The sequence below is a fragment of the Phascolarctos cinereus genome, unplaced genomic scaffold (genome assembly GCF_003287225.1).
Source record: "Phascolarctos cinereus isolate Bilbo 61053 unplaced genomic scaffold, phaCin_HiC Scaffold_1;HRSCAF=81, whole genome shotgun sequence".
In the NCBI taxonomy this organism is placed as follows: Eukaryota; Metazoa; Chordata; class Mammalia; order Diprotodontia; family Phascolarctidae; genus Phascolarctos; species Phascolarctos cinereus.
In genome coordinates this window covers 201,135,359-201,156,966 of record NW_027555514.1, presented here as the reverse complement: position 1 = coordinate 201,156,966, position 21,608 = coordinate 201,135,359, and the positions used below count along the sequence as shown (strand labels likewise).

The window sequence follows — 21,608 nt, the reverse complement described above, 5'->3', positions numbered from 1 at the left end:
GTGGTATGGTTTGAGATATGGTGCTGCCAGGTTCTATTCCTTCTGATTTTTTAAAAATTAATTTCTTTAATATTCTTGACTTTTTACTGCTCCTAATGAATTTTCTAATTTTTTTAATCTAACTCACTAAAAAAAATTCTTAAGCAGTTTGATTGTTATGGCATCGAGTAAGTAAGTTAATTTAGGTAGTATTGTCAATTTTACTTTATGCACTTAGCCTACCCATAAGCAATTAATATTTCTATTATTATTTAGATCTGTCTTTTATGTGTAAAGAGTGTTTAGAGTTTTGCAAGTAAACCATTGTTATCATCTGCAATAAGTGATGATTTTGTTTTCTCTTTGTCCTATTGTTTGATTTATTTTTTTCTTATAGCTATAGCCTGCATTTCTAGCACATATTGAATAGGAATAGTGATAATGGACAACCTTGTTTTACCCCTGATCTTACTGGAAAGGCTTATTTCCATAATAACTCTTAGTTTTAGGTAAACATTATTTAACATTTTGAGGAAAGCTCAATCTATTCCTATGCTGTCTACTGTTTTTTTTTTCAAAGGAGAAGAATATTCTACGTGACCATATCCGTGTCAGAGAAGGAACTTGGTAGGACTTCTCTTTTGCCTATTTTTCAAAAATATTTATGTAGCATTGGAATTATCACATGGTAATTATAATTACTTCATATGATAATATATATTCAAATAAATATATAAATAGGATTAATTATATTAGTTATTATAATTATAATGAGCTATTCTTTAAATGTTTGCTAGAAATTATGTGTCAAAAAATTTGGACCTAGAGATCTCTTCTTTGGAAGTTAATTTATTTTTCTAAGATAGAGTTAATTTTTTTAAGATAGAAGTTAATTTATTTTTCTAAGATAGAGTTATTTACATACAGTTAATCTGGGCAGTTTATATTATTGTAAATACTCATCCATTTTATTTAGGCTACAAGTTTTATAGGCATGGAGTTCAGCAAAATAGCCCAACAAAGTAGCTCTTAATGATTTTTTTCTTCATTGCTTGTGAATTCAACTTTTCATTTTTAATAATGGTAATTTGATTTCTTTTTAAACAAAGTTCACTAATGACTACTTATGTTACTGGTTTTTTTCTTCAAAAAATAGCTCCTAGTTTACTTATTAATTCAATCTTCTTTGTTGCTTTCAATTATGTTAATCTCTCCTTTGATTTTTCAGGATTTCTGTTATGAGTTATTTTCTTTTGTTAGTTTTCTAGTCTTTTAGTTGCATGGCCAATTCATTTGCATTCTCTTTTTTAAGTGATAGGGTAAGATTGGTGATTTGAGTTTAACATATGATTTTAATGAACAGTGTAGAACATGCTAATGAACTTACAAGAGGTGAATTAAAAGCAATAGATCTAAGTGAAGTCCCAAATGAGATTAGGATCAATTTGTAGTAATTTCCACACAACAATGTGGGAAGTAAATCATATAACTGTATGGAGATGACTGGTTAATGAGGGTCCAGTCTTTAGAGTATGCTTGGATTTGCCCTTTCTAGTTTATCATACAGAATGGGTACAGATATTTCAATCTACTCATTGGTCCATGAGTATTTGAGGAACTGGTATTATGTGATGATGGAAAGCCTTCAAATTGGCTTCAGAGATGGTAAGATCTAAAAGAGGTCAAGCTAGAACTGTGGGCATGTACAAAAGATTTGGGCAGATAATTTCTTGGTCTCTTCTCTGACAGTTTTCAAGTAAGGAGAACTGATTTGAGTTTCTTTGAGGAGGTGGGGAGATGGGAAGAGATGGCCAGTTCCTCAAACTGGCTGTTACTTTTATGTTTATTCATTTTTTCTTAAGTGAGCAATTATACTGAAATAGAAGTGTCAACACACAGCGAGTTTAGAAAAATCATCAAAACTGTCAGAAGTTCCATTGGCAACTGGAGTCTAGGAGAATCCATAGGAGAAGGAGTAGCCAATGACAGAAGTGCCTGAAAATGGAGGCACAAGACAATCCTGAGAGGACTGTGGAAGCTTCAGGGATCATCCGTTGTAACATAGATAAATACTGTCCATGGACTTTAGAAAGGCACCAATCTTTGGAGCCCAGTGAAGAGCTACAATTAAGGAAAACTATAATAGAATTCCACAAAGACAGAAAGAGACTTCCTGGGCCAAGTATTAGTTTGTCATCATGGCCTCACATGTTCCTGAAAAATGTCCTTCACTTCCACTGTATTTTAAATTTGAACCAACAATATCCAGGCATCTTCTGTGTAGAAGGGGAGAATGTGCCCACGGACTAGGGAGGAGGGAGGAATTTTGTAACTACTGTTGTTACTATATTCCCAATCTATATCCTCTTTGTAAAAGTGAATTGATATCAAGTGGCTAATTAGTATTAGGGGCCACATAGGATGGGGATTCAGGAGCTATAGCATTATAAGCCACAACCCTTCACAGTTATCCTAAAACCCTGAGGAAAATAGATTTATTCCCTCTGTGATCCTAACCTGACAATGTAGTGCAAGTTGGACTATACATATTTTGGCTCTTTGGCTTTCTCCAGAAATTCTCTGAAACTGAAGAGCAAAAATTTGAAAAGCTGTCCATAAAAGTGATTCAAGGTTAGTAAAAGGCATGATGTAAGAAGATTAAGGCAATAGGGAAAGCCATCTTATTAAGATTAGGCAAACGGGAAGGGTTTTTTTAAAGTAGAAAATTATGATTCTTTGCAAATAGTTTTCTCTTAAATAAACTTACTGAATGTCAATAAGAACTAAGCATCAAAAAGAAAACATGCACATAAAACATCACTTACTTTTAACTTACCTTTGCAAACTTTGCAGCAGCTATGAGGTAAAGTAATATGGTGGGAATCTGGACAATTCAAGGGCTGGCAGACTGAATTCTCAACAAACTTCATTGTTTTGTCCTGTCAGACAAAAATTTCATCATACAAGACCAATTAATATTTTGGAATTCTTATTTATTGTTGACTATGAGAGTCATGGAATATGATTGACCCTGGACTTGTTGGAATAATGGCCCCCACTTAACTTAAATTACTAAATTCCCTCCTCCCTGGTTTGTTAGTATGGTCTCTTGGCAAAAAGTTACACAAAGCCACAACTGTCAGGTTGTGATCCAATATGCAACACTGAGAATGAGAAAAGATATTTATGCTTTATTCAACTAATGTTCAAACTAACAAAGTAATTTTTATCACATTACATTTTATGTAATGTAAATCAAATACCCATTAATTTTAAAAGTGCAGTATGAAATTTAAACAAACCATAGCTGGGACCAGATGTTAGATGCTACTGCCCCATATCCAAATCCTCCTTCCATAGAGCCATTTAGATAAATGACCGGATCTTCTAGTTGAGGGTCATGTTTGAACATGAGTAGTGAGGGTTACAACATTAATAATACATATATATATGCCTTACATCAGAATTTTTAAATTCATTTTCTACATAATTATAAATTTAGATATCTGGTATTTGTAAGCTGTTTAAAGGCAAGAACCACTTATTAACCACTAATTAACTTATTAATTATATTGTAAAAACAGAAAGAAGTACAGTATATCAGAGACAGAAGATACTTAACAAATGCTGAATAAATTAATAAGTTAATGGATGAATATAATCTGTCTAATAATATCAGGAATGACCTAGAAGTAAGTATTGGCTTTTATATTATCTTGGAGTTAAAATCTATCCTTCCTTTAGTACTGACAGTAATTCCAAATCTATTGATCTCATCTTGAGGGTTACCATGTACTCATACTAATATTAAAATTACAATGTAATAACACATTTCTTCCTTAGTTCAAAGCAAAAAAAAAAATCCCAACCACTACAGAGTAAGGAAAACCCCAGGGACTGATATAGGTAATCCCTAGACAAAAAGGAAAATGATAGGTGGTGAAAAGTTGACAATACTGGAGTTGTAGGACATAGAATGGAGAGAAATTAATCAGAAGAATTCAAGCCAGGATCCAAATAGGTTCCATAAGAAAAAAGCTTGTATTCCAAAAACAGCTTTGCTTCTCTAACTGTAATAAATTGCAGACACAATGAGGTAATGACTAAAATATAACAGTACTGAATTTAAGCAAACCCAATAAAATTATAAACTTTAAAAAAAACCATTAGAATGATGCAAATATTTGAACCACTTCTATAACCAATGCACATTTAAATATTCAGTCTATGCTAGCCTACATTTATAGTGCTCCACATATATATTAGTTAAATTAATCCTCACAAAAACCCTTGTGAATTGGATTCTACTGTTGTCCCACCTCCAGTTTACAGATAAGAAAACTGAAGCTCAAAGACATTAAATGATTAGTTAGTTCAAGGACACAAATCTAGCACTTCTCTGTGGCAGGATCTTAATTTGACTTTAATCCAATGCCTTATTCACTATTCTAAGGTGCCTTTTGAGATCACATGTGTCGATATATTTGAGCAGAGGTCTAAATGAAAAAGTTTTGTTCCCCAGAATAAGCTACTTGACCAAGTTTTATAGCATTCCTAGAATAAGCTTCTTTTATGCATTTTCCACTTTAATAGTTTCTAGATCTTACCACAAATTTTCTACCTTTTTATGCACGGTGGGATTGCAATGAAAAAAATTCTACTTTATGATTTTCATTATAGGTAATCTGTATTATGATATAGATTCTGCTGGGAAATTGCACAATTCACTTTAATTTTCTGTGGCTCAGATCTCTTATGCTGAAAGCTAATTTAAAAGAGAAATAATTTTGTCCGTCTTGACCTACCTCGACTTGAACTTCAGGTAGTTATAGAATGTAATCATGCATTATGAGGTTTTAATGTGTTAATAAGGTGTAACATTCTATGACTGCTTTACAAAGTGAGAACACCTCTTTGGTTGAAGAAGTTTGAAGAAGAGTTTGGCTGAGGAAACAAATTATCTATGTCCCTAGGTGTTGTTATCTTTTCCTATCTTTCTCCTTTCTTCTTTTACCTCTATGACCCTTAATGGCATTAGAGTTCTGAGAGAACAAGAGTTATCTCACCTTATCAGAATATAAGCACTCCATCTTTTAATTTAGTCCCTTTTGATTGCTTTCTCATTTTCATTTACCTTTTCACATTTTTCTTGACTTGTATTCTTGTATTTCAAAGTTTCTATTCAGCTCTGGTCTTTTCATCCAGAATGCTTAGAAGTCTTATTAAAGCTTTTTTCCATGAGTAAAAGCATACTTACTTTTGCTGAGTAGTAAGCCTATATCTTTTCCCATTTGTAATAATTTATTCCAAGTTCTCCCTCCCTTTGAGGTGATAAGCTGCTAAATGTTGTGTGATTCTGACTCATTGCTTGATACTTGAATTCTTTTCTGGCTGCTTAAAGTTTTTTGTCTTTGACTTGGAAGCTCTTAATTTTGGTTATGACATTCATGGAAATTTTAGTTTGGGGTTTCTTTTGGTAAGTGACCAGTGCATTCTGTTTTTACTTTTCCTTCTGCTTCTAATATACTCCAACACTTTTACTTCATGATTATTTAGAATGTAGTATTCAGATTCATTTTTGGTCATGGCTTTAAGGTGGTCCAACAATTCTTAAAGTACCTCTCCTTAAGAAAGCCTTAAAATATCTCTTAGATAAATTGTTTTTGATAGGTAATACTTTACATTTTCTTCTATTTTTTTTCCACAGTGTTTTGACTCTCTTTTAATTGCTCTTCCTTTCTCATGGAGTCATTAACTTCTATATGCTCCATTATAATTTTCTGGCAGTCAGTTCCTTGGGAAAAATTTTTTAACCCTCATATTAAATTATTCATTCTGCTTTCAAGTCTTTCCTCCAATTCTTGTTCCAGGTCTTTCCTCCAATGCTCTTATTTTTCTCCCAATTCATTTTTCTTGTACCTTAATTTAATTTATAATACCAACTTTAATTCTCTTTATAAAAACATTTTTAAAATCTCTTCCAGGAATTCTAGTTGACTTTCTGGCTAAGCTTTACTTCTCCTTGGGGCTTTACTAGAGTATATTATTTTCTTTTTATGGTTATATATCTTTGGCATCCTTGGACCAAAACAACTCTTCATGGTGGGAGCCTTTTTGGTTTATTAAGATCAAATTGAAAACCTTTACTAAGATCAGACATTTCTGGAGGGGATCTGAAGGTCATATATGGTCCTGATTTTTATTCTTTGAAGCCAGGAGGTTGCTTTCTCAGAGTACTAAGAACCGTGCTCTTCAAAGATCTTAGGAGTGGCACAAGAGGACAACTTGAAATCTTTCATTAGGTCTTAAGCAGTCTGATATAGTTTATGTAAAAGGAGACCAGACTGACCCCTCTTGGTTTGAACCTTTCAAGCTTAACCTTAATCTAGGTTTGTCCTTGGTTAGAGTTCTGGTAGCTTACTGTCCCCAGCCCCTGTCAGCTACATGGAAGCTTCTGCACTTTCAGAGAAAAAGAACTACAGGATTCCCCTTGGTCTGAATGCCCTGCCCTGGTCACTGAGCTTCAGGCCTCAGACTGGGCTAGAAGCTGAATCCTGTACCTCATTGCAGGGTTTCTGCTTACCTTTATTCCTGTTCCTTGTCTAGTACACAGACATAGGTCAGGTCCAACCTGTATCCATCCCTGCTCCATGCCCTGGTCAGCCTCAAGCCTCACCATCAATCCCTTTTTATCCATGCTGTATCCACAATCTAGCTCTGGGGTTAGAACAACAGCTGCTGACTGTCTCTGTTCCTGGTCCCACATAAAATTAGGCCTTCCTTTTCTGGGGACACAGCAGCAAGTAAAGCCCATGCCTAGCCTCAGGTTTTCTCCTCAAGCCATGCTGCATTTGCAACCTAGCTCTGAGGTCAAAGTGAAAGAGTTGCTCCCTACCCTTGAAATATGACTTTTCTCTTTGCATCTCCTAATCACTGATGGGGTATGGGCCCAAGCCGAGATCTTCTCCCCTTGTCCCAAAAGGAATCTGGCTCTACAGCCCCAGCTCCTCATCTCCCTTTGAAAGCCCTTTTGATCTTATTAAGATGTGCCTTCACCTTCAACCCTTGCCCTAAAAAGAAGCTGGCTTCCATTTGTCTACAGGCCCCAGAAAACCCTTAAACTTTTCTTACTCTGGTCTCAAATGGTTCCTTATCAACTCCCCTTATCTCCCTTTGAAAGCCTTAGCCCCACCTTTTGATCTTATTCAGATGCCTTTCAAACTTCTTCCTTCCAGTTCCTCTCATTATCTATTCCCATTATCTATTCAATCTCTTAGACATTCCAGTCAGAATTCTCACCTAGACCCTTTTCCCAGACCCTTCTCTGGTCACCCAAAGTTACTTTAGTGTATGTAAGATCCACCCTGGCCTCCATTTCAAACCTGAGACTCTCTCATGACCAAAAAGCTGAGACTTTCTCATGCCTGCTTGTCCTTATGCACGTCACATGGCCTATATGGTTTATCTCTAATAAACTTTTTCTCTGGCTGAAAGAAGATTTGGGTTGAATTCATTCAGACAGGGCCTACCTACGTTGCAATCTCAGAGGTCCCAGCACCCCTAAACCTCTAGACCTCATCAATCTCTACTGGGTATGGTTCTTGTCATACATCTTTGTGGTAGTATTTGTGGAGTAGAATTAGGCTGCTCTGCTTCCTCTTATTCCACCACTTTGGCTGATCTACCCTCGTGGTGTTTTAAGTCCTAGATAAGAATGAGAGAAACTAGCACTTGTACCACGAGGGTGCGGTGTGCCCAAGAAGCATAAAAACTACAGCATGGGCCCCACTGGCAATGGCCTTGGGCCCTGGGGTAACCTTTGCCTGGAAGTATCACCCAGGTTCAACACATCCTGCTCAAGGTAAAGAAGCTAGTTTCCAAACTTGGGTAAGCATGCTCTTCTTAACTGTTAATGATGAGGTGTTGATTTTCTGTGTAAAGTAATTTGGAAATGCATTTAAAAAAAGTGAAGTCACATGATTGGTAATGGGTTTGTTTCAAGTTTCAAATTGGTGAACTTTTTGTATCAGTTCTCTCAAGCAACTTTTCATAATTTGGTTACTGCTAAAATAATTTCGTTATAGTTGGTTATTGTTTTAATGTGTAAACTTGCCAAAAAGCTTGTTTGGGTTTTGATTTGCTGAGAATTTGTAAGTATATAGAAATCTCTGATTGGCTTTTTACACCAGGACAAATTTAAGTTTGAAATGTAAATCTTGGAAAAGTTTTTCCTAAGCTGTGATTAGTGAAACTTCCTATGTGAGGTATTTTATTTTGAGTTGTCTGATGGATTACAATAACCCATCAATAATCAATAATCTACCATTTGAGAGAAATGCCACATGTTACTCGGAGAATGTGATACTGGTGAGAAGTCAGCATTGGGAAAAACTGAGAGGACAGTTTTAGCCTCAGTCTAAGATGAGATCCTCCTGGCTCGGTTTCTCCATCATGTTCCTTTAAAAAGGAATGTTACCCATCTGGCTATGAGGTGGATTTGATATTGCATTATTGGGAAAACTGAATTATCTGAATCCAAACAGAGCTAAGGATGTTTTATCCAGTCATATCTGGGCCCTGTAGTCTTTTCTGTTATATTTGTGTCTTCCAGGCTGCAGACCATTCACCTACAGTTGATAGCAAATGGCGGGTATCAGTCAATGTCTCCCCATCATTCTCTGGATGCAGCCTGTGCTTGGTTCTACTTGATCTCCTCTTTAGGACCCCCTCAAGGCAGGGACAGCTCTACACCCCTTGCCAGCAGGAAGCAGTTTCTGAAGCTGACTTTTGCCCCTTACACCAAAAGAATTTGGGTCCCATTTGTTTGAGGGGGGAATGATGAGGATGGGATCTAGACCCCAAAAAGGAAAAACCCTGCACTTTCCCACAAGGCCAAATCTTTGGTGTTCCCCTGAGGCTATAATCCTATCAACTGGCCTTTCATTGTGGCCAGCCTAATCTCCCTTAACCTAGCCTAGCCCTCCATTGTTTTACCTCCCTACAGCCTTATTTCCCACCCTTAATCCTAGTTAGGCTCTGTTCTCCCTAGCCCACCTGGTCCAGGTCCCTGGTATTCTATTATCTTACAGTCCCCGCAGACTACTTGGCCACTCCTAGATCCCTCCCGTAGTCTTTCTGTATATAAGGTCCATCTTGTCTCCGTTAAGGTACTCATATTCTCATAATCTAACCAATAGCTCACTAATGTTCAGACTCCTTAAGAGTCTACCTAATATGGTGGATGTTCTAATAAACCTTGTCTTTGGCAGAAAACAAAAAGAATGAGAGAAGCTGCAATCTGGGAGTTGCCTATAGATGAGACTTTAGTGGAGAAGAAGGTAATTTCTCTCTTCTCATCCCCCTCCCAACTCAGCCATGTAGTTTTGGCTACTGGGGACTAGATACAAGTGCTCCAGACAGAAAGGTACCTCCACTGATGCCAAGTGCATCTCCAGCCTAATCTCCCAGACTTTGGAGGAAAGATGAGAAGAGGGAAGAGGAGAGGCAGGTGCTTTCCATCACTGCTTGGAGTGTCCCACATGTCTCCTGCCTGATCTCCAGACTGGAGGGAAGAGAAGAGGTGAGTACATGACTTATGTTTCTCCTGCCTGGTCTTCAGTCTACCACTGGAGTGGGAGGTAGAGAGATGGGTGCCTACCATTGAGCCCCTTCATGTGGGAAGAGAAGAGGTGACATTCGATCATACAAGTCTCTTGACACTAATATGAGGGGAAATAACTCCATTCCATCAAGTTTCCATGCTGGTCTCCTATGTGAGGGAAGGAGATTATCACCACTCCTTCTGCTCCAAATTCTTGCTCCCTTGTCTGAAGTGCCTGAGGCTCTTAAAGGACTCCATGCTAAGGTCATAATACTATTGACTTTGAAAATCTCTCTAAAATTTTCACTTAATGATTAACAAACTCCCACCTGGTCAAACCACTTTCTAGATTCCTAGTAATTTTGAAACCCTGCAGGTCATCAGCCAAACCCCATTCCCCATCTCCCATTGCTCAATACTTCATTACCATTTTCATCAGCCATACTTCCTCCTAGTGTTCCAAGCAAAAATTACCCTACCCATCCCTTTCATGGCACCCTCTGAGGTGTCTACTCCATAGGCAGTAGACTTATTTTCATATTAAATCTTTTCATTTCCTTCTCTTTTCATCTCCTGCTTCCCACTAAGACCTGAACCCCTCTCGATCATACAGCCTACCTGGCCACACTTTCAATTCCTGGCTGCACATTCATTCATTTTACTTGAGTCAATGGCTGAGATGGCAGAGTGAGAATACTCCTTGCTCCCCATTGCTACTTCCAGGTTATCCCTCTACCACCATCACTCAGTAACCTCCTCTCCTTTGAGGTTCATATGATCCAGATTTACCACCCAATCAAAATCTTGTTAGCTATTATCTACAGACCTCCAAGACTCTTCTCTTTCTCTTTCAATGACTTCAGTGCCTGGCTTACAATCTCTTCCCTAACTCCTGCCCTCATAGTTCAACATATATATTGATAGTCCCTCAAATGTCCTACCCTCTCAATTCCTTAACTTAGTAATTTCCAATGACCTGCTCCTCCACCTCACCTTAGCCATACACAAGAATGTGTAAGATTTTGCTATCACCCACAGATCATCCTTCATGTTCACGAACTCAGAAATTCCTTGATCCGATCACAACATATTGGCATTCTCTGCCTTCTAATACCAAATACTGCTCTTTGTCAACACTCTGAACTCAATCCCTCAGCTCTCTCCCAAGACATCACCTCTATACTAGCCACAGTCCTCTTTTCCTCTCTTGATGAAGCAGTTCAACTTTACTCAGTCCTCTTCTCTTGAGTCCCTCTCCCTCTTATCATATCACTGATTGTGGCTCCTAATCTTCATCCTTGGATCACTCCCACCATATGCTACCTTTACACATACTACTGAACGAAGCTGTAGAAAATTATGAAACAATCTGATTGGGTCCACTACAAATTTATATTGCATAAACTCAACTGGGATCTTACTGCTGCTAGGCAATCCTTTTATACACTCCTAATTAACCTACTCTCCCAACTTTTTCATCCCAATTCAAACTTCCCATAGTGGCCCTTCTCATTTCTTTCTCAGCTGAGAACCTTGACTCATATTTTACTACAAAAATTAAGGTTACTTACCAAGTACTCCCTCTTCTCCCTTCCTCCTCATTTCACATCACTCAAATACCTTTTGCCACTATATCAAACTCTCCTATTTCACATGAAGAGGTAGCCCTTCCCTTTGCCTAGGCAAATCCCTTTAGCTGCACAAATGATCTCATTCCATCCCATCTCCTCCAGCAAATTGTCCCCTCTGCCACCCCATACTCTCACACTTGTTTTCAATCTCTCCTTGTCCACTGATTGTTTCCTAAATTCTTACAAATGTGCTCATGTCTCCACTATACTTAAAAAAATAACCTTACTTGATCCTTCCATCCCTGCTGTTATCCCACGTCTCATTAAGAAGGCCATTGACAATAGGAGCCTCCACTTCCTCTCCCCTCACTATTTTTATCTTTTTGCAATTTGGTTTCTGGCCTCATCATTCAATGATAACTACTCTCTTCAAAGTTATTAATGTCTTCGTAATTGCCAAATCCAATGACTTTTTCTCAATCCTCATCCTTCTTGATATCTCTGCTGCTTTTGAAACTGTTGGTCACCTCTTTTCCTTGATGCTTTCTTCATTTTTGGAATACTACTTTCTCTTCAGTCTACTTTGCTGGATCTTCACATTTCCATCTAAAATCCTACCTTCTACAGGAAGTCTTTTTTTTTTAATAGTTTAAAGATTTTATTCTAATAGCTTTAATTACAGTGCTTGTTTGTTGAAATGAAAACTGAAAACAAGTATACAAAACAGTCGATTAGTAATTGTGTATTGAAAGCAGTAAGAGTTTCCATAACACCAAGCAAACTGGTTCTGAGTTTTTCCTGAGACAAAGTTTAACAGCTCCAGCTTCTTCAGTGCTTATCAAAATACGAAAGAAAAAAAAAAGTAAAGATCTTTTTTTTCTCAAATGGCGAATCTGACCCTTGTAGTAATGAGGGGTAGTAAAGGACATTTCACACATATACAGATAGGGGGATTGTTCCAAATCTAAACACCATAGAGAAATGCCTGGTGTTCTTGACTGTGTTTTTCAAATACCTCCAGCCAACCTTTGGGGCTAAGGTAGGCTGTACTTACTTGTGAAGAAGTTTCGAACAGAAGCACCACACACTTGACCAAAATTAAAAGGCTGGTTTTTTGTTGTCCAAATATGTCAGAAAGCTCTTTTCAATGTTTATAACCAGCCATAATTGTGTCCTTCCTAAGAGTTATTCAACTGCGATGGAGAACCAATCACAGCCTGACCTGAACTGTAAGGGGGGAAAAGTCTAGTTATAAATGGTTTATGACTGAATATCTAATGCTGTCAATGTGCAGCCTGCTCTGAACCACAACCTCAAAGCCTTTTTTCCTAATAAGTATCCATGTGAGCACAAATACAAGCACAAACTCTATAAAATACATAAAGATTCAAAGACATAGCATTACATGGATCTCTATTTTAACCACGCAAAATTGATCACTTGTTTGATTTTTATAATCATTTCTCAAGTTTCAAAAGAGAAACTGCAGACAATTACTATGGTCTGGTATTTAAGTTGTTACTGTAAAACCTAAACTAAGCATATTTCTTTGTTCTGTGAGTTCAAGTGTTTTACTTGTTCTTTATTTTTTTTATTTAAAAAAATACATTGAGTTCAGATTAAAAACCAACCACCAAAATGGATCTCAACACAGATCTCACAAGCCAGTAGGAGTAGCATTCAACTCTGCTGCTGCACATTAACCCCCAGCAACCCAAGAGTCAATGTGCTTAAAATCCCTTCACAGTACTAAACAGTGAGTTGATTTTTTTACAATAAAAAAAGCTGAAACTTCTGCTTCCGGGAGCCAAGATGGTGAAGTAAAAAGGTAGTCTCTCTCACCCTCCCCTAACAACCTCTGAAAACCCAGAAAATATCACCCCCCCCGAAAAAACCCTGAAAGAGCTGATCTACAAGAAAGATGGGGAGCAGCAGTGCAGCAGCCCAGCAAACAGATCTCCCAGTGCCTCAGCAAAAATAAGGGAAGCAGCAGTACAAAGGGCCACAGGCAGATAAGCACCCTACAATACTCACCTGAAAGGAGCTGAAGCAAGCAACCTAGAGTTTTCCTAAAGTCCCAGCCTTACTGATTCCAACCCAACACTAGGTAAGCTGTCAGAACCCTATACCCTCCAACTGTCAACCAGGAGGAGATCCTGAAGCCCAGGTGGTAGAGCAGGCAAACACCAACACCTGGACCTCAGAGTGCCCCAGTGAGTGTGGGGAACCAGCGGAAACCAGCTCAGAAAATCACCAGGTGCCTCGGCTTTCTACCACAAAGGAATCTCCCAGTGCATTAGCAGAAATGGGGGAGGCAGCACTGCAAAAGGGCCCCAGGCAGATAAACACCCTGCACCACCCATCTAAAAGGAACTGAAGAAAGCTAAAGGAAAGGAAAAGCAGGCAACCTAGAATTGCCTGAAGGTTCCAGCCTTGCTGATTCCAGCCCAAGACTAGGTAAGCTGTCAGAACCCTACAGCCTCCAATTGCCAACATAAATGGCCCCAGCACACAAAGCCAGTGACCAAGACCTAGGCTCCCAAAACAAGAAGCTTGGGTCAGTGCCCTCTATTCCCCAGCAGGACAGCTCAATCTCTTTAAAGGCCAGGGAATAAAGAAACCATGAGTAAAAAGAAACATACCATAGATTCATATTATGAGAAGAGTGAAGATCAAGACAGAAATTCTGAAGAGGACAACATTGTCAACAAACCCACATCTGCAACATCAAAAGGGAATATGAACTGGTCTGAAGCCCAAAAAGCCTTCTTAGAAGAGCTCAAGAAGGATTTTAAAAGTCTAATGAGAGAGGTAGAAGAGTCCTTAAAAAATACAATTGGCCAATTGGAAAAAAAAATACACTGAAGAAAACAAGTCCCTAAAAAACACAATTGGCAAACTGGAAAACCAAGTACACTGAAGAATACAATTGGCCAACTGGAGAAGGAAGTACAAAAACTAACAGAAGAAAACAATCTGTTAAAAACTAGAATTGGACAAATGGAAACTAATGACTCTATGAGAGAGCAAGAAACAGTCAAACAGAAACCAAAAAATGAAAAAATAGTTGAAAACATAAAATACCTCATTGGAAAAACAACTGACCTGGAAAATTGATTCAGGAGAGAAAATTTAAAAATTACTGGACTACCTGAAAATCAAGATGAAAAAAAGAGCCTGGACAGTATCTTTTGGGAAATCATAAAGGAAAACTGCCCTGAAGTCCTAGAACCAGAAGGTAAAACAACCATAGAAAGAATACACTGCTCACCACCTGAAAGAGATCCCAAATTGAAAATGGCAAGGAATATAATAGTAAAATTCCAAAATTACAAGATGAAAGAGAACGTGCTGCAAGCAGCCAGAAAGAAACAATTTAAATATCATGGAAGCACAGTCAGGATTACACAGGACCTTGCAGCTTCTACATTAAAAGACCAAAGGGCATGGAACATGATATTCTGTAAGGCAAAGGAGCTTGGATTGCAGCCAAAGATCAACTACCCAGCAAAAATGATCATAATTTTTCAAGGGAGGAGATGGCTATTTAATGAAATAGGGGACTTCCAAACCTTCCTGATAAGAAGACCAGAGCTCAACAAAAAATTTGATCTTCAAGTAAAAGATTCAAGAAAGACATAAAAAGATAAATGGGACAGAAAGATACAATATGTTGTTAATAAGGGCAGACTGTTTACATCCCTACAAGGGAAGATGATACTTGCAACTCTTGAACTATAGTGTTATTACACCATGTTAAAGGAGTATACATACAGGGGGTGGATATTAGTTGACTTTGATGTAATGATAAAAAAAAAATCTAATCAAGTGGGTTAAATGGATCCAAGTAAATGGATTAGTCTGATCTTAGAAAATGTACTGAGAAAGGAGGAGGCAGACAAGGGTAAATTACACTACAGGAAAAGACACAAAATCCTATTACAGCAGAGGGAAAGGAGGGAAAGGGGGTTAGCATTATTTGAACCTTACTCTCATCAGATTTGGCTCAAGAAGGGAATAGAAATCCAACTTGCCCTATAGGCAGTAAGAGGGAAAAGGGGACAGAAAAGGGAGGGAGGATAAAAGGAAGGGAAGAAGCAGTAAGGGTAAAGGGGAAGAAAAGGGAAAGGGATAATAGAAGGAAGGAGGGACTGAAGGAGGCCGTGGTCAAAAGCAAAACACTAGTGATGGGGGAAAGGAGAAAGGAGAAAGAAAAGCATAAGCAGGGGGAAAAAGGATCATTTTTTCCCCTTCTGTTGAGTTTTGTTTCCCCTTTCTGATGGTTCCTCCTATTGGTTTTAATTTTTACTTGCAACTTCACTAATGTGAAAATATATTTAATAGGAATGTAATAGCCTTTATCAGATTGTGCACCATGTTGGGGAAGATAGTGGGGAGGAAGGGGGAGAAAATTTTAAGCTCAAAAGCATGTGGAAGTGATGGTTAATAAATCAAAATAAATTAATAAAATTTTAAAAAAAGCTGAGTAATATTGCATAGGAGTGCCAGAAACTGCCCCATTGGAAACAAAAACTATTTACAGTTCTGCATTTGCCACATTTACAGCATGGTGCAATACATACTGTAACAAGGGGTAGGAAAAAACAGCTTCTGGCACTCAATACCACCAAGTAGCACAGTTTGCCACATGAGAATAAAGCAAAGGGCGAATAAGAGGAAATAAGAGGGAGAGAAGGAAAGGGGGAAGAAGAACTTTTGTGGATTCATTTCTCATTTCGGAGCTGATTGGACAACCAGTCCAGGCCTTCATAGAGCCCATCCCCACTAGTGGCACAGGTGGCTTGGATGTACCAGTTTCTGTGACGAAGAGAATGCAGTCCAAGTTTATCTGTGATTTCAGCTGCATTCATGGCATTGGGAAGATCCTGTTTGTTAGCAAACACTAATAAGACAACATCTCTAAGCTCAGTCTCTGCCAACATTCTCATCAGTTCTTCTCGGGCCTCATTTACCCGTTCTCTGTCATTACTGTCAACCACAAAAATCAGTCATTGTGTGTTCTGGAAGTAATGGCACCACAGGGGTCAGATCTTGTACTGGCCACCTACATCCCACACTGTGAAGCTAATGTTTTTATATTCTACAGTTTCTATGTTGAAACCTGCAGTGGGAATAGTTGTTACTATTTCACCCAGCTTTAGTTTGTATAAAATAGTTGTCTTTCCTGCAGCCTCCAGACCAACCATTAGAATCTGCATTTCTTTTTTGCCGAAGAGCCCCTTGAAGAGGTTAGCAAATATATTCCCCATGGTCCAAATGTGATGTGTTGAACGTTGGCAAAAGAAACCTCCCCTCTCCTGAGCCTTGGGCTTCCCGTCTCCTCACCCATGAGCCTTTGCTTCTCCTTCTCTTTATTGGCTCTCTAGGCCAGGAAGCCTTTCTTAATCACCCTCCACCTAACTCTAGTACCTTCCCTCTGTTCATTATCTCCAGTTATTTCTCATATATAGCTTGTTTGTACATAGCTGTTTGCATGTTGTCTCCCTCATTAGACTGTGAGTACTTTGAAGGCAGGAACTATCTCGTTTGCCTATTTTTATCCTCGGCACTTAGCATAATGCCCGGAACGTTGACTGAATGACACGTATACAGAAGGTGGTTATTCAAGGGAGGAAGAAATATTAAAGGCAGAGAGTGGAATTGGACTATAGAGAGCTATCAGCTGACCAACTCACCTAGCAGAGATACATAAACCAAAGGGGCAGGGTGGTGGTGGTGGAGAATGTATGAGTACTTTACGAAGTAAGAAAGGATCTCTACTCTTGGCAGTACCAGGAGTTATGAAATGCCTTTGTCATGAATATATGTGTCTCGCTATTATTGAACTTTGAATCATTGAAGTTTAAGCCCACTTTTCACATAGATGTATGAATTTGTGGGCAACTGCAGTCTGGGTTTATGGAAGGAATATTTTGTACCTATTGTTCTTGCTATATTATTTAGACAAATACTTCTGCTAAGAAATAATTCTATCTACTAATTGATTATTAATAGGAAGTACACAATGAAGGTAATAATCTGTAGTTTTAAAGATAGTCTTCCACAGGATACCTCTATAACTCAGGACATTAGTTACTCTCTGGGGACTCACAAGGCAAAAGGGAAGGTATAGTTTGTGCACCCAAACTGAAAATTGGGAAGATCCCCAACAGGTATGTTAAATAGATATGAGATAGCCATATTATGAGAGAATTGAAAGTCTAAACAAGAATGAAGGTATCCAACTGTGAAGATCAGTGCTTAACACTATGTCTGTCAAAGAGTAGGCACTTAGTAAATGCTTTTTGTCTTGACTTCATTCACTAAGTAACTTTGGCCATATCAGTTACCTTCTTTAAGCCTTGATTTTCTTCTAGTTAAAGTAAAATTATTAAGAATTTTTAAAAAGTCAAAGATTAAATACTCAGGTGCATCACCTGTGCTGGTCAACTGAGTGCCAGAAAAGTAAACAGATTTTCCACTGATTTTTGCTGATCCCACAATTCTGTACTTTTTAGAAAAGAAATACACATTTCATTAGCTATTAATTAATGCAGTTTTCCTTATTGTTTGCCCACTATATAAAAAATAACTTCATTGATATCTATTTTTCCTACATCTCCTAGACTTCCCTGAGTCCTTCCTCCATCCCTCTCCCTTAGAACAAAAAACTGTAACAAATATACATAATGAATCAAAAAAAATTCTTTCATTGGTCACTTCCAAAAATACGTATCTCATTCTGCATCTTGAACCATTGCCTCTCTGTGAGAAGGTGAGTACATTCTTCATCACTGGTTGAATGAAATTATGACTGGTCATTGAATATCAGAGATCTTAAGCTTATAAGAAATGTTTATCTTTACAATGTTGTTCTCACAGTATAAACTGTCCTTATGATTCTTTCTTCACTCTGCTTTATTTCAAACAAATCTTATCAGGTTTCTCTGAAGACAGCACTTTCATCAACTATTTACTCTACTATACACAACTATACACTATACACAGTAACAGCAACATTGTTCAGTGACAGTTTTGATAAACTTAGCTCTTCCCAGCAATACAATGATCTAAGACAATTCCGAAAGACTCATGATGGAAAATGCTGTCCACAGGGGGCAGCTAGGTGATGCAGTGGATAGAGCACTGGCCCTGAAGTCAGGAGGACCTGAGTTTAATTCCGGCCTCAGACCAAACACCTGACACTCACTAGCTGTATGACCCTGGGCAAGTCACTTAACCCCAATTGCCTAAAAAAAAATGCTGTCCACATCCAGAGAAAGAACTATGAAGTCTGAATGCAGATCAAAGCATAATATTTTCTTTTTCGTTATTTTTCTGTCTCGTGGTTTTCCCTTTTGTTCTGATTCTTCTTTCACAACATGACTAATGTGGAAATATGTTTAATATGATTGTACATGTATAGCCTATATCAGATTGCTTGCTGTCTTGGGGAGGGAGGGAGAAAAAATTTGGAACTCAAAATCTTATAAAAGTGAATATTGAAAACTATCTTTACATGTAATTGGGGAAAAGTACTATTAAGTGGGGGGGGGAAAAGAAAGCTAAAAAAAGGCTGCTCTGACATCCGGGGGCTACTGAGTCCCACTGCTGCTTCCAGTGAGAAGGTGACCTTATGGCCTGGGCTGCCTGTGACTTTTGTGACTATAGCTCCCAGTGTATCCACAGCTGCCACTTTGTCACTTGCCTGTTGTCACAGGACTTTGAGGTAGGTATAAAAAAGGTAAAATGGTATGGGGGATGTCTTTTGATTCAAACATAAATGGCATTTAAGTGAGGCAAGAGTTGTAACAAACAAAAGTGCTTTTACGATGCCCTGAATGCTATTTATGGGCCAAAGACCTATGATGCATCTCAACTACTTAGTGTTGATGGAGCCGCATTGATTACTGTTAAGGACATGATCCTGGAGAGATGAGCTGAACACTTCCATAGTGTTCTTAACACACCATCATCAATCAATGCTGAAGCCACTGACTGTATATCTCAGGTAGAAGTCAACCCCTCTGTAGCTGAATTTCCAACTGAAGAGGGTTTGAATGCCATTAGGTTCCTCTCATGTAGCAAAGTGCCTAGTACTGTTTCTATTCCAGCTCAGACTAAAAAGGCAGGGAGTCCACTGCTAAAACAAAAGTTGACTGAAATTTCTGGATTATATGGTAAGAGGAGGTTATCCCCCTAGGAGTTCAAGGATGCCTCCATTTTTCCATCTCTATAATTACTAGTTGTGTATTTCCCTTGATCTTATTTTTCCTCACTGTTTATCCTTTTTTCTCTCTCTTTTTTTGCCCTATTCCTTCTCAAATATCTAATTTATTTCTAACCACTGCCTCCTTAAAATCTTCAGAGCTGCGCAGTTCCAGTTGGGCAACTCAGCTCGTCCTGTCCTCTCCTCTTCTCTCCTCTCCTCTCCTCTCCTCCTCTCCTCTCCTCTCCTCTCCTCTCCTCTCCTCTCCTCTCCTCTCCTCTCCTCTCCTCTCCTCTCCTCTCCTTTTACCTGAGAGAGTTCTGCCCAAAGCAGAACATTTTTGATGGCCAAAAGCTACCTAATTAACTTGGGGTTTCCTGGCTAGATTTCCTTCTCAAAGACCAAGCCTTAAACCCAATTCATTCTGGATCTCACGGATTGGACAACAGGTCCCTGCCTAAGCACCACTTAATCGTTATTTTCTGGGCCCTCCAGGCTCTGAGGGAAGGTAAATAGTAATTGTTTCCTCTTTTGGCCAGCAACTCTGAGGTCTTCCCCTCCCAGTTTGTTTTTTTTTTTAATTAAAGGGGCCTTCCCTTGACTCATTTCTTAAACAGGCCTATTCACTGAATGGGCATTGCCTCACTCGAAGTGAGAACCTGGAAAGACCTTAGTTTAAAAAGGACAAGGTCTCCCATTGCATCATGGGCCATCTCCAGTTGTCCTGATTGATACCTAGCCAACTGGATCCAAATGGCTCTGGAAGAGAAAGTGAAGCTGGTGACTTTACCTAGCCCTCCCTTACTCAAATTAAAGTCAATTGCAAGTCATGTCATCATCTCCTTGATGTCACGGTCCTCTTAGAGAGCAAAGTACAAACCACATCCAGAAGTTCAACTATATTCTATTACATTTGTGAACCATAATTTGTTCAGTTATTCCAAAATTGATAGGCACTTTCTCTTAGTTTGAAGTTCTTTGCCACAATAGAAAAGAGTTGGTATGAATGCTTTGGGGGCATAGATATGAGGTCATTTTCCTCCTTATTTGATATCTATGCACTGTTGTGTCAAAGGGTATGCACAGTTTTGTGATTTTGGAGGCATAGTTCCATATTATTTTCCAGAATAGCTAGAAAAAAATCCACCCAAAATCCATTAATATCTCTGTTTTTCCATAGTCCCTCCAATATTTGTCATTTCCTGTTTTGGATATCTTTGCCAAGCTGATGGGCAGATTTCATTTCTCTAATTGTTGAGATTTAGAGCATTTTTTTATGGCTATTGATAGTGAATGGGTTGGCCCAGTGAAGACTTCTCAGTGTAATTAAGGTAATGAGTTCAGAAGGTAGTGTGAGAAATGAACTCTCAGAAGTGAAGGCTCCTCAAAGGGTCAAATAATTCTTGATTACTACTTTCAAAATCCTCCCCCTCTCAGACCCTGTTTTTAAGCACTTAACAGAAAGAATAAGCCCTGCCCCACCTCCAACCTGAGCTTTTTGTCCTTGGCTTCAGGCCTCTTTCCTTGTCTTTGAATTTTGCACCTGGAATGTAAGCCCCACCTCCCGGTTAAGGGGATAGGAAGAAACTTTCAGCTTAGAATGTAAGCCCCACCTTCCAGTTAGAATGTAAGCCCACCCCCAGTTAAGGGGGTAAGGGATAGTGGTGGGTGGAGACTTGTTTATGTGGTGGGTGGAGATTTGCTTTTATAAGGCGGCCCGTGTTATGCAGTCTCTCTCTCTCTCTCTCTCCACATGTATGAAAGGAGCAGACAGCTATCTCCTGAGATTGTAATAAAGGTAACCTTTGCTTTCCACCTCGAGAAGTCTCTGAGTTTAATTTGGGTTGGGGTTGCTGTCCCACACAATAGTTTTGATGCATTCTTTTAAGGACTTACCATTTGTGTCCTTTGATCAAATATCTATCCATTGGCAAATAGCTCTTTTGACTTTTTTGAAGGATTCAATCTTGTGTTCCTTATATATATTTCTATATATACACTGTACAGATTAATCCTGTGTCACATCCAGAACATTTATGTGGCCTATGACTACATTGGATCACATTGCATTCATAAATGCATGCATAAATTAACAGCCCAAAAGAATTCTTTGTTCAGCTAAGTGAATGCTTGTGTTCCTGTAGTCCAGTCAGATCCTGAATAGTCTTACACCAGCAAAGGAAAAGCTGAGAGAGTTAAACTTCAGGTTTTAATCATATCCAACAACAAGGTTGGTGTTTCTAATCAT

General features: G+C 38.5%; 1 protein-coding gene and 1 pseudogene across 1 annotated transcript in view; both read right to left on the bottom strand.

The window, feature by feature from the left end:
- Window positions 1–21,608, bottom strand: part of NELL2 (neural EGFL like 2) — a 166,902-nt gene that overhangs the window by 74,389 nt on the left and 70,905 nt on the right. The window contains exon 11 of the mRNA XM_020973673.2: window positions 2,816–2,918. Within this exon, the coding sequence (XP_020829332.1) occupies window positions 2,816–2,918 (103 nt within the window). The remainder of the gene's footprint in view (window positions 1–2,815; window positions 2,919–21,608) is intronic.
- Window positions 15,868–16,480, bottom strand: LOC110199007 (ADP-ribosylation factor 1 pseudogene; annotated as a pseudogene).